Source organism: Glycine soja, chromosome 9, assembly GCF_004193775.1.
Source record: "Glycine soja cultivar W05 chromosome 9, ASM419377v2, whole genome shotgun sequence".
Lineage (NCBI taxonomy): Eukaryota > Viridiplantae > Streptophyta > Magnoliopsida > Fabales > Fabaceae > Glycine > Glycine soja.
The window spans coordinates 38,727,353-38,741,067 of record NC_041010.1 but is presented as its reverse complement, the minus strand read 5'-3'; the positions used below and the strand labels follow the sequence as shown (position 1 = coordinate 38,741,067).

At 34.8% G+C, this 13,715-nt stretch overlaps 2 protein-coding genes and 1 pseudogene across 3 annotated transcripts; 2 read left to right on the top strand and 1 right to left on the bottom strand.

Moving 5' to 3' along the window:
• The first annotated feature begins 234 nt into the window (after positions 1–234).
• LOC114368789 lies at positions 235–6,578 on the top strand. Of its 2 annotated transcripts, none has more exons than XM_028326044.1 (9): positions 235–853; positions 1,360–1,865; positions 2,601–2,800; positions 2,914–3,081; positions 4,053–4,367; positions 4,546–4,695; positions 4,783–4,932; positions 5,019–5,219; positions 5,398–6,578. In XM_028326044.1, exons 1-9 carry the CDS (start codon positions 454–456, stop codon positions 6,221–6,223), a joined length of 2,916 nt encoding a protein of 971 aa, XP_028181845.1. In that variant the 5' UTR covers positions 235–453; the 3' UTR covers positions 6,224–6,578. The 2 variants fall into 2 exon arrangements, with proteins under 2 accessions (XP_028181845.1, XP_028181846.1); XM_028326045.1 differs by having other exon boundaries at positions 236–853; positions 2,604–2,800.
• A 2,230-nt stretch (positions 6,579–8,808) lies between these two features.
• On the bottom strand, positions 8,809–9,396 carry LOC114368472 (guanine nucleotide-binding protein subunit beta-like protein). The gene has a single exon (XM_028325729.1). It carries the CDS (start codon positions 9,394–9,396, stop codon positions 8,809–8,811), a length of 588 nt encoding a protein of 195 aa, XP_028181530.1.
• Positions 9,397–9,907: 511 nt separating this feature from the next.
• LOC114425536 lies at positions 9,908–10,923 on the top strand (annotated as a pseudogene).
• Positions 10,924–13,715: the final 2,792 nt, after the last annotated feature.

The window sequence follows — 13,715 nt, the reverse complement described above, 5'->3', positions numbered from 1 at the left end:
CATACCTTTAATTTTAATTCATTATAAATTCTATTAATGAAACATGTAATCATTCATTCTCCATGTAAGTGAATATACTATTTAGTATTTATTAACAATATAAATCACACTCATTAGTGAGAAAAATATCTCTTAAAGTTATGAGCAGTGACATTAACTACAACCACTGCAAAATCCTTTTGCCTACTTTTTTTAAAATGAAAAAACATGGGCCGAAACGGAACATATCTGGCGGGCCTAGCGAAGCCCAAAGTCGAAGTTCGTTCGAAGTCGGCAACGAAAGAAAGAAAACCAGAACGCCGTCGTCTGGAGCCTCGAATTGTTCTGTTCCCGTTACCACAAAAACACGCGGCAACTTAAACCAATCACCACCGCAACTTTCAAATACACAAAAACAGACACTCTTACACTCTTTCCGTGATACTCAAAAGAAACCCTAACAATCCCAATTCAATGACTCCTCGCGTCGACGATTTCGAAAAGGACAATCTCTCCGCCTCCGACGACGACGATGACGATGATGACGACGGCCTCAAGGAGGACATGGCCGCGCTCGCCCGAGCCTGCACGATCGCCGTCCCGTGCCCCGACGATAATTCCACCGCCGAAGACGATGTTCCGGCGGAGGACCCGCTCCTCCACGCCGGAGACTCGATCGTTCCCGCCGCCACCGACTCCGACGACGACCAGGACGACCTCGAGTGTCTCAAGAGAGTGCAGAGCCTCTACCAGCCTCTGTCCGTTCTTCCGCCGCTGACGCCGCCGGCTGCCGTGTCGGACGACGACGACGACGGCGTGGACGACCTCGAGACGGTGCGCGCGATTATGAAAAGGTTTAGTACCTACGGCGAAGGTATGTTTGAGTTTCTCTGTGCGTTAAATTTTGAATTTTTATTTCGAATTTCGATCATAGTTTTTTAGTTGAATGGAAATGATGCAAACTTGCGCGGGTTTTTTATTTTTGGTTTAATTTGTTTGCTGTTAATACGTGCTGTGAGGTGTTATATTGCTGCTTATTTTTTCTTTTTATGCATTCGAATGAGCTTTATATTACACAAATGTCTCTTTGAAGTGATTGTGAATTTTTGCTTTTTGTAATACTCTTTCTTATTTAGCTTTACTTTGGATGTATGTTTCTTAGATTTGGGGCTTAATTATTAGTATCATTATTATTATTCATTACAATGGCTTCTAATGTGAGGGGTGCCTAAGCTTTATAAGCTCTTATCTGATACTATCTCTAGGGACTTGGGTTTTTCCTATTAAGGTTTATCTATTCTCCTAGTTGTTTTGCTGCCAGTTATCTTTTTTGGCTTCTGTTATCTGTTTATCTTTTAACAAAAACTTTGAAAATATAAGGTTCTCATGAAGGTGGAATGCAAATGTTGGTTGAGGGGGATCAGACCTCCAGCCCAGGGTATGAGGGTGACATTGCTAACGGCTCAATCCATTACGAATCATATGCTGGTGAATTATGTCCTGTTTCTCAAGATCCCAACGAGGCTGCCACCGAGGAGTTGATTGAGAACGTTGAAATGAAGCTTAGTGATTTTGTTGAGAGTTCTGAACCTGATGCCTATGAGTCATCCAAATTACCACAGAAAAGATTGAGCTATCCTCCTGTAGTTCGGTGTTTTGTTGATGCCATTAATAAAAATAGGGATTTGCAGAGATTTATTAGAAGTAAGTTGATTGAGCTTGAGGCTAAAATTGAGGAAAACAAAAAGATAAGGAACAAAATTAAAATTCTCAAGGACTTCCAGGCTTCATGCACTAGAAGAACAGGGAATGCGTTATCAATGAAAAAAGATCCACGTGTTCAGTTAATATCTTCAAAAAAGCCATTTGCTCCAAAGAACTCTAAGGTTAGTCGTGTGATGATTTTATAATTCGCTGAAATCTGAATTATTATTTGTACTATTTCATTGTGAATTCATGGTACTAGATATTATTTAATATTCCCCTTCACTTGAAACAAATTTTTATATTACAAGAACTATGGTTGTAATCTGTTTCATACAGTTAATGGATTTGAATGGGTAATATTAAATAGGTATGGAGAGGAAGGGTTCTTTCCTATTAAACATAGATAATATCCAATAGGTATGGAGAGGAAGGGTTCTTAAAAATTCAAGATATATACCACCTATATATGTTAAATAACTAAATTACTTTACATCATAGTTACTCATCTCAAATAGTGGCATGTAGCAGTCATCTTTGTAGATGCTATAGCAGGAAACAGGGTGGCGGCTATTTTAAATATTATAATACACTAAATAATTTATAGTACACATATAAATACTAACAAAATGCAATGTGCCATGCTATAGAAGTGTGAAATTTACAGGCTTTGTTATTTGAATTTGATTATTGATTCTAGTGTTATGCCTGTTTTGGGTGAATGGGGATTGAGGGGTTTGAATCTATTGCTTAGTAGTTACTTTAACAGTTCAACCTAATAAACGAGTGCAAAGATTTAGGTAATTTAGTTGTTTTCTAATGTACTGGCTGGTAGCATAGCATTTGTCACTTTCTTAGTATTCTCAGTTGTCAATGATTAATATTTGTAATCCTTGATTTGCCTTTTTCTTTTCTAGCAGAAACATAAAAAAGCCTCTGCAATGTGTTATGGCCCGGAAGAGAATTCTCATGTTGCTAATTATAGGATGGTATTGGAAAGATTTCCACTTTCATTGGATCGGAAAAAATGGTCTAGTGTAGAAAGGGAAAGTCTTTTGAAGGGAATTAAGCAACAATTCCAAGAAATGGTGCTTCAACTTTCACTTTCAGTTGATAGGTAATATCAATTCTGTTTTGTCATATATTACTAAATTACTAACTGCCGTTTGACCTATGTGACCCTTCCCCTGTTGTGTTTTAATTTTTCCTTTTGACATACTTCCTTTACAGTTCAGAGGGCTTGCTTGGAGATGCAAATGACATGGATAATGTAATTGCATCTGTGAAAGATCTTGAAATCACACCAGAGAGGATTAGACAATTTTTACCTAAAGTTAATTGGGATCTCATAGCTTCAATGTATGTTGGTGGCCGTAATGGTGCTGAATGTGAATCAAGGTATATATGTCCTAATTGGTGAACTTCTCTTTCATGTTTCCATGCATGAAAAGATGGTTCTTGGTTATGATGATGTTCTATGTTTCTGATATGGTGAACTAATGCTGAAGAATCAAGATATATATTTCCAAATTGGTCAATTTTTCTTTTGTGTTTGTAGATGGTTCTTGGTAATAATGAAGTGTTTTATGTTTCTGATATTGTGACTCATGCTACATATCATATTTGTCATAGGAGAGCTACATTGATGATGTGTTTTTGATATACTGTGGATTGAACATTTTGCAATGTTATTTTAATACTCATAAATAAGAGGTGCTACCATTGAGCTTAGAGTTGGTGAAAGAAAAGATTAAGGTAGTTTATGACTTAATAGAGCCATGCTTTTGTGTGTGTTGGGGGTGGGGGTGGGGTTTCTTCACTTCACCTGAGGTTCTAATTGAAAACAAATTAACAAATGGCAATCTCTTAAAATAGGGCTCGCTTATGATGAAATAATGTTGTTTCCATACTTAAACCGATTTATTCAGGTTGGATATTAAAATGCTCTCTCAATCAATCATTGGGGGGATGATCAACTTGTCTCTTATTTGCATTGTAGAAGTGTTTCGCTGCTTCATTATAACTCTTTGTTGTATTCTTAGTCTTGTCCATACAGTTCTTTGACTATTTTTTCACATTTATTGCTTTTCCATGAAAAATATTTTTCCACTGCATCGCAGACATCTATGATGATCACCATCACAGACAGTTTACCATTTTTGGATTTCAATAAGAGTTCAAGATCAACACATATCGTGCAGGTGGGGCTGTACATGACATGATTTTTAACATGGTGGTACTTAATATGTCTGTGATGGTTGTCATCATCACAGATGTCTGTTATGTGAACCGTAGATTAATGCCTATATGTATGAATGGATGCATTCCATACTTATGATTCACTGTATTTTAATTGTTTGCAACCACAGGTGGTTGAATTGTGAAGATCCTTTGATCAACCAAGGTGCATGGACAAATGAAGAGGACAAGTCTCTTTTACTTATTGTCCAAGATATGGGCATCAGGAACTGGTTTGATATTGCTGCATCATTGGGCACAAGCAGGACTCCATTTCAATGCTTGGCACGATTCCAAAGGAGCTTAAATCCTGCCATGCTAAATAGTGAATGGACTGAGGAAGAAGATTCTCAACTCTGTTCTGCTGTGGCATGTTTTGGTGCTAGGGATTGGCAATCCGTGGCTTCTGTTTTAGAACGGCGGACAGGAACCCAGTGCTCAAATAGGTTGGTTAGCAATTTTGTCATATATTTGTAATTTCATTTTGCATATGCTTGCAAGCCCATTATCTGAAATCAAATAATGTTTAATGGTTCATTTTATGTCTAGTTCATAATTTGCTGATTTGCTGGTGATTGGAAATCATCTTTTTTTAAGGGGGTTGCATTTTGTCTGCTGATGCAGATGGAAAAAATCTATTTGTCCTGAGAAGAAAGGGAGCTTTACACAAGAGGAGGATATACGCTTAACAGTAGCAGTTATGCTTTTTGGACGGAAATGGAACCAGATAGCTAACTATGTTCCTGGCCGGATCCAATCTCAGTGTAGGGACAGGTAATGCACTTTATTTTAAAACTTTGGTGACATGATTTTCTTATGGCCCAAGGCTCTCGTTAACGTTCTAGAACATTCTTATGGCAGATACCTCAATAGTTTGGATCCTTCTTTGAAATGGGGTGGATGGACTGAGGAAGAGGATTTAAGATTAGAAGCTGCAATTGTCAAGCATGGATACTGCTGGTCTAAGATTGCTGAAGAAGTGCCACCTCGTACTGATTCTCAATGCCGGAAGTATGAGTTCAAACTTAATTTCATTGACGAAAAATCTAAAAATCTTAAATTTCTATGATCTTGTATGTATTCTTTTCATTGAACAGGAGATGGAAGGTGTTATGTCCTGAATGTGTTCCTTTGCTTCAAGAAGCAAGAAAGAAGCGAAGGTCTATTATTGGTAGTAACTTCGTTGACCGAGAATCTGAACGCCCAGCCATTACACTGAATGATTTTCTACCTTCACCCGCGTTAGCTCCAAAATCTGATGTTGGTGCTTCAAATCTCTGCAAGAAGCGCAAGTCAAGGTACTCCCCCTTTAATCTCCATTTCATTTTCCCCTTGATTCTTAACAACTTACAGATATGATGCCATCTTTGTTAGGATTATTGTTTCAGTACAATATGCTGCTGGCTATATAATGTTTGAAATTGAATGTTGCTCCAAGTATACCTTTGTTTTCTAATCCTCATTCATTGCATGCAGCAATGTTCCCAAGGAAACGAGTAAGAAATGCATAAAAAGAACTCGACTTCGTACCAAGGAAGTACAAGATACAGAGGTATATAGTGATGATGGGATCAAGACTTGTGGTGAAGTCGTCTCTGCATGCAGAAATGTTTCCAAGAAGATGAGGTCCAAAAGACATACAAAAAACACCCAAAATTGTCCCAAGGAGGTAGTGGATATATCTTGTAGTGACAAGGTCAAGACTTGTATTGAGAGTTCAGAAAGTCAATCTACCTTTATTGCAAGTTCTGGAAATCAAGATTCAGACAACATAACTATTGTATGCTTTTTACGCGATAAATCAAAGGAGATGCTATCTAGATTTACCAAAGACTTGTGTCAGGCTTCCTTCTCCGCCAGGATTACAGATGTTTCTAGGCAGGTTGAAAGTCAAGACCCATTTGATGATCAAATCATCAGCTTGTCTCAGTCATGTGATACTGTTGGAACTAAAAATTTGTTCGTGCAGCAGAATGCTGCTTCTGATACACTAGTGGGAACACCAGAGGATGCGAACACTTTGACAGGCAATGATGATGATATGACCCTTGCGTGTTTTCTGGGAAACAAACCAAAGAAAGGGAGTCAAGCTGCTAACAGGCGTAGTGCATGCTCTTCAACCATCATCATACCCGATGGCAGTGGACTGTCAAGGTCAAAGCATGTTGAAGAGGAGACTGTTTTGCATGGTGGTGTTGCTGAGCCAATGGACATCGTTGTGGAAAAAAAGGATGATGAGCTTCTTACTTCCTTGCAAAACAGGCCAACAAGGCAGCGAAAACGACCCAGTAGGTTTTTATGAAGGTGATGCTAATTATCCAAATTATGTGGGCTGGTATACTTTTTTTTTCCCATTCCTATGTATGAATAGAAAACAATTGATGATTAAAACCTGTGCCGTGAAATTGGGTAGTGGATAATCCATATACAAGATTGTTTGAGTAATTGAAAGCCAACTTTGCCATGATCATGAATTTGAAGTTGGTATAGGTACAGTGAGTTTCGAGTTCATTATGCTGAGCTTGGGCCTGCATACAGATTTTCGGCCTGGCACATTTTGTAAACTAACCGATTGCCATAATTCTGTTCCCATTTTATATTGTTTCTATTCTTAAAGATCTCAGGCGTCAATGTGAAATGTTTGGATTTTGGCTTGATTTTTATCTGCTGTCAAGTTTCTTTAAAAACTGATTGATTACAGAATAATAATCCAAGTTATTCCAAAACCGTTGATAGAGTACGGGTTTGGACTTTGAACTGTTATTTTTGCAGTTTTTAAATTTATCTAATTAATTACTATTATTGAGTTTTACCAAACATCCTATTTTCTAAAAATCTCTCGCATAAATGGGTTAATTATGAGAGATTTTTAGAAAGTTTCACAAACTTCTGTTTGACTTTGCAAATAGTTAAAATTCTATTTCACAATTGACTCACTTGTATAACACATTTCAAAAGTACCAATTCATTATTTGCACCTCTAAGTACATAATTGGAAACAATTAACCAACGCGGATCGCATACTCTCTCTCCAGGTCTCACCCCTCAAATACACATAAGCAGGTCTTGACAACTTCAGAGTTACGCGCGTTATAGTGTTGCTGATGCAGAATCAAACACTCTAGAATAAGATTTTTGGCGTAAATTTTCCATAACAATAATTAGACAGGAGGACCCAATTGAGGAAAAAATTGAAAATTTGGTAGAGGTATGGAACTCATGAATCATTTTAACCTTATTAAAAAGTTTTTTTTAATGAATACCGTAACAAATGAATGTATTTATCCTTAAAGCATAATTTATACGTAAAATAAATTATAATTTTCACCCTCATTTAATTAACCCATAATTTTTTGTTTCCTATTTTTTTTTTTGTAAATATGGTATAATTCTTAAATTTTACATAAGTTTGTTTTTTATTTTGACATTTTAATTAATTATGTTTGTATGGTATCAATAGGATCAAAATAAAAAATAAAATATATGTAAATTTGATAATTGGATCAAAATTGTAAAATTTTTATAATGAAAAATTAAAATTACAGAAAAAAATAAGTTCTAAAGTTGCAAAATATAGAGAATCAAAATTAAAATTTAGACTTAAATGGCAGCAAAAAGACTAATTTGCCTAATAATAAGGATTTAGAAAGAACCCATTATGTCCCAAAAAGACTAATTTGCCTAATAACTCAGTCATCGTTAACTCAAGAAACATAAAAGTAGCAGCAACCAAAAAAGCACACACAAAAAGATTTAATTAGAAACAAAATGAGCTGTCAATTTAGTGGTTTAAAGTGGTAATACATGTTTACTTTTATCTTCGAAAGTTTTCGTTTATCCTTTGACGACATTTTACTCGTGTTTTGGCTTATAGTTAAAAAACTACGGAAAAAAAAACTTTGGTTTTTCCGCTTCTACACAAGCCAGTGGTTTAGAACTCAAAATCATGTTTAAATACAACACAAACGTGATTTTACCAAATATGTTATTAGTAAAAGAAACTTCAACTTAAAGTTTTCACTCTTCAATCTATGATTTGCGAAGTACAAACAACAGTCTTAACTCCTAAAATGCCCTTAATTGTTCGCAAAAACTAGTTACCAGGTTTACACTAATTGCAACTAACAGGAATGAAAATAATTAATACAAATTGTCACTTAAAACTCAAAAGGCCAACAATATACTTGGTTTCGGTAAAAGGGGAGAGAAAAATAAATTATTTTCTAAAAATATTTTGCTCTGTCTTCTTTTTTATTTTTTTCTTAAGAAATGATATACACATCATTCTTTATTTTACATACTCTACCAATAACTCTCATTTCTCTCCATTTTTCTCTTATATCTCATTATAAACTCTATTATAATTATATTTTTTCTTTTTAAGTGTCGGATAACATATTAGGGTTACGCTTAATAAAATTAGTTAAAAAATTAACTAGAAACTAAAAAGCTAGTTGATAACGGGAATTTTGAAAGTTAAAAAGGTAGCTAATTAAATTAAAAGTGTTTGGTAATGTTAAAATAGCTAAAAAATATAAAATGATAAAAAAAATAATAAAATCATAATTTTTTTTAAAAGTAATAAGAAAAATAAATAAATATATCATAAATAAAAAAATATAAAAAATCTAGAAACTAACATTTTAAAAAATACTACTTAAAATAATATTTTAACCAAAATATTAAAGCTGCTAAAAAATTATTTATCAAACGCTTAAACAAATTTTTCAACTAATAAAAAAAATTTACAAAATTTACATTAGATATGGAATCATTACTGTCTAGCCAAAAAAATACATAAGAAATTAAGCAGTTTGATAAGTATTCTTGTAACTTTTACATGACATGTAAGAGAGGGTTATTAATTTTTTTTATAAAGACGAAAAGTTAAAGACCAACCTGTTTGTCGGTAGTAATCTCAGTCCCACCATTAATATAATTGTTGTCCTTGTTGTTATGAATGACATTCAAATCCTTTATAATGTCCTTACTCTCCAAATCCCAAACCCTAATTCTCTCATCCGTGACAATACACATCCAATACCTGTTGGGACAAATACACAGCCCATATGAATGCACAACCGAACAAACCTCAAACTCATAAATCTTCACCCCACCCGCCATGTCCCACAGCTGCACCACCCCATCCTTCCCCCCACTCGCCGCCAACGACGCGCCCGGCGCCACCGCCTCCGTCCACATCCACGTCCTCGTCTCGTCCACGTCCCAAACCCTAACGCTTCCGTCCCACGACGCTGACATCACCCTCAGTGCCGCCGCCACGTCCGGGATGAACCGCACGCATGAAACCCAATCCGTGGGACTGTCACCGCCACCGTTATCCACCATCGACATGCACGTGCCGCACGTGTTCCACACCTTGATGGTGTGGTCACGTGAGCCAGAAACGATAACACTGTCGTTCACGAGCGCGACGGAGAGAACGTCCTTGGCATGTCCGATTAAACGGCGCATGGTGGCACCGGTGGAGATGTCCCAGAGGCGGAGACAGCGAAATCGGCGTCGGAGGATAAAGCGACGTCGCTGACAAAGTGAGAGTGGCCGGTTAGCCTGCGGTGGAGAACACCGTAAGAGTTTGAGTCCCCCTTAGTGAGGCGCCACACGATTAAGGAATTGTCGCGTGAGGAACTCACGATGATGCCGTCGTCGTCGGGGTGGCTATTGCGGTGACAGTGTCGGTGTGGCCACGCAGTGTTCCTCGGAAGACGAAGACCTCTGCACCTGTCTTCGTAAGTTACCTTCTTCTATGCTACTAGGTAAGTGGTACCACAAGTCAATGAATATTGAACGTGAGGGAATAAAAGAAACAAAAAAGTGTAAAAAACCATTTTCCATTTTTGTAATTTGTTAACAAAAATGTTCCTACAAATGGAAATACAAAAATTTAGTCAAAAAAGTATTAAATGTGTGACAAATGAGTTGCCTACATAAGACGAATTTATCATTAAAAATAAGTATCACTAATCGTACATAGGAACATATATATTTGTCATGTAATATTTTACTCTTGATCCTTCAACATTCATAAAATGGAGATATTTGCGATATTTATAATTTCAAATAAAAATTCATCCTTGAGCACCTTACGCCTCTTGTTCTTCTTCTAGTGTTTCTTCTCCAGCGTTGGCTCTTGTTCTTCTTCTCGCACACTTTCATTTTGTGCTTCCTTCCCCAAGGTGCTTTCTTTTTTAACGCTTTGTGTTCCCGACAACGATCATCACAGTGAACGACGATGACCACCACACCGAATGTTGGCTCTTGTTCTTCTTCTTGCACACTTCCGTTGCTTCTTTTTTTAGGGCTTTTGTTTGTTCCTGAGGGTGTGGCTTTGGTTTTGGAGTTTCGTTTTGGGGTTCAGTTTGATGGGTTTTGGAGGGTTTTCGTTGCTGCATTGATGGGTTGCCTTTCTGGGATTTTGTTCATCCCTGCTTCTAGAAGTGCACGTTGCTTTTGGCTTGGGAATGATCAAATTCGTTGCAATTTGTCGATGATAACTTGTGGGTGGTTTACTCGTGCGATTCTTTATGCAAACCAGATGCTTGTTATATTTGTTGCTTTGTTGTGGACCACCCCTTTTGGCTGAGATATTTGTAAATAAGGGAAATGGTGTGGCAAAGAGTGGATTCGGTAATGCCGAGAAATTGGTGGAGAATGTGGGGTTCTTGCCTTCTGATTTTGGTAGTTTTAGGAAGTGGTGCTTGTTGGGGTCTGGTTTGTTGCAGATTGTGGCTTTGAGGCCTAACCTGCAGATGTATCTGAATGAAGCTTTGTTGTCTTGGTACCAAAGGCTTCATGCTAGCAAGGTTCCTGACTTGAATTATAGAAAGGCCAAAGTCATATGAAAGTTCACATTCCCTTCAAAATATCATGCAGACTTACATGTGTTGTAGTTTGTAAATTAGAGGTATATCTACAGCTGAAACATCTTGACATGCATATATCATTCTATGCAATGGTAAAGTTAGCACTGGATTAGCCATCTGTGTATTTTACCTTTAAGGTGAACCTTACCATGTTTGTTCATCATCTTTTGACCTTTTGTTTTGTTGTCTGTGCTTCATACTCTAGAACATTTATAAACATTTTTTAATTGTAAGTAGTAATGTAACTCTTTAAGTCTTTAATAAGATATCAAGCTGGAATTTTATGCTTGAAAAATATGTGATTAAATATAAATATTTTACTAAAGATGATTAATAATTTTTTAACAGAAATTAATCATTAAAAAACAATAAATATTTTATACTAATATGATAGTTAACCAAAATATCTATAACATGTGTGAGTATACTCCTCTCCTTTTTTTCATTTGAATTTTATTTATACATTGCTGTGTTAGACAAGACCTAGCAATGTGAGTTCCTTGTCATCCTACTTGCGTAGCATGTGAATGTGAAACTATGTCAGCCTCTTTGGCTCATCTGATCACAAAACAAGATAATTGCGTTGAAGATATTTTGATCTCGCCATTAATCTCTGACACCACGAATGCAAGTATCCAATAGATACTGAAATTATGTAAAGATCTCTTTCACATGCAATTTTCTTTTATCCAATAGATACTGAAATTGTGTAAAGATCTTTCACATGCAATTTTCTTTCAAGATAAATTTCAGCTCTTAATTATTAGTATTATTATTTCCTTAAAAAATCTCTCTTCCGAAGCTATTGAACATTTAGGTTTAATTACTAATATTTTTGTCTAATATAGTGAGTATCACCACGTTAACAATTAATTTTATGATAAATTTGATCCTCTATGTCATGTATGTAACTGTTTAATGATAACGAACGCGAGTTGATAGTCACATAAATTTATTATACTTTTTTACATTTTTAGGGATTAAATTTTATATTTTCATCTATTATATCTATTGTAATCTGTTTTTTTTAATTAAATGAATGAAAATGGAGAGATCAAATAACATCCTAAAGTCGTACAACAAATTTAAATAATAATATCTAAAACATATTTAATTAAAAATAAATTTATAGGCAGATAATTAATAATTCATTTGGTTTTCGTTTTTTTGATCAATTTTGTACCGAATAATTTATTAAAAATATTTAACTGTCATTTAATTATTATTATGTTAATATTTAACTGATTACACAAACATGTATATTCTAAAAAAAAAACTAAAAACGAATTTAATTATATGCAACAAAAAGGTTGATGCACAAAATTATATAGCAAAACCAAACAAAAAAATGCACTAACATTGTTGTAAAAATCTTTTATAAAAAAAAGCATTTTGAAAATGTTATTTAAAATAGTCAAAGAAATTTTCTTTTATAGTACCAATCAAACAATAAATTAAACTAAGTAGAAAGTTAATCAGCCAAACAATCAATTAAATAAAATTAAATGATTTAATAAATTTATTAAAGTTAATTGATTAATTGAATGTCTGAAAATTATTCTATTTATTAAAATATTATAAACAGTAAGATAATTATATATTAATGATTTGAATTTGGTGTAACTTCTTTAGAGAGTTACACTGATATCATTAATTTAATCCCTCTCCAATGAACACACATGAAGTATTTAATTGTTTAATCAATCAATTTGTTATAAATTTTAAATTTTAATTTATGCATTATCCTACTATATTTATCTTATATTATATGTCATTATTTTATCTCTGGGCACGAGGGCCACGTGGAAGTGGTGGCGGTGGCGGTGGTGCCGGACGCCACGTTGATCGCTAGTGGTGGAAAAGATGGGTTGGTGTTGGTGTGGGGTATGGATAATGGGAAGAAGCTTTGTGAGTTTGAGACTTGTTATGTTGTTCATGCGTTGTGTTTTTTGTCGCAATGAGTTTTGGTTGTGTGCTGCCACACATGAGAGTATAAGGATTTGGTATTTGGAGACTAAGGAGATTGTCAAAGATTTAAAGGTTTCTCTCAACACTGATGACGATTGGAAGGGCAGCACTACTGATAACAAGGTTGGTGTTCTTCTATTTATTTTCTTTGGTGGTAGTAATTACTAATTAGTTTGAGATTATTGACTGAAGTTGTTCCAATGGAAAGGGATAGGCGTGTTTTTTTTTTTTTTACAATGGTTGTACTAAGTGTAGTTAGAGGTTAGATTTTATGATTTCATGCACATTACCTAATTTTTTTTACTAGAAATGTTAAACATCCGGCCATCTCATTTTGGGATGAATTATTGAGCTGGACAAAGGAGAGAGATAGAGTGGTAAGCAGTCTATTTAGTTCCTGAATTATTCATTGCCTCACAATTTGGCCTTTATATTTTTTAAATTATCAATTTAGTACATAAATGTATAAATATTATGATAAATTAATCCAATCTTTCATCATAAGTTATGTATGTCATACGTGAACTAATTTGTTAGTAAATAGAATAATTTCAAGATTAATCGAAAAGTAACTGTCATATTTTATGAATCAAATTATCAATATGTTTAACATTCGAATAATCTATCACAACATTTATATATTTATGAATTAAAATAGTCATTTAAAAATGCATGGGCTGAATTGTTTGCAAATGTATAGTTGGGAGACTAAACTATTTATCCAAGATAGAGAGAAAAGGAAAAAAGTAAAGAGGAAATGATATATATGACATGTGATGTCTAAAAAGATAGAGATTAGAGAGGGAAAAAATAAAATAGAAGCAAATTGTAAGAGAATAAATAAATATTTTTTTGTTACTCATTTCTTACTATTAAGTCAACCTTAGTGATTATCTTGTTTTAACACTTAGTATGTTTGCTTTCACATTGTGTTCCAAGGAT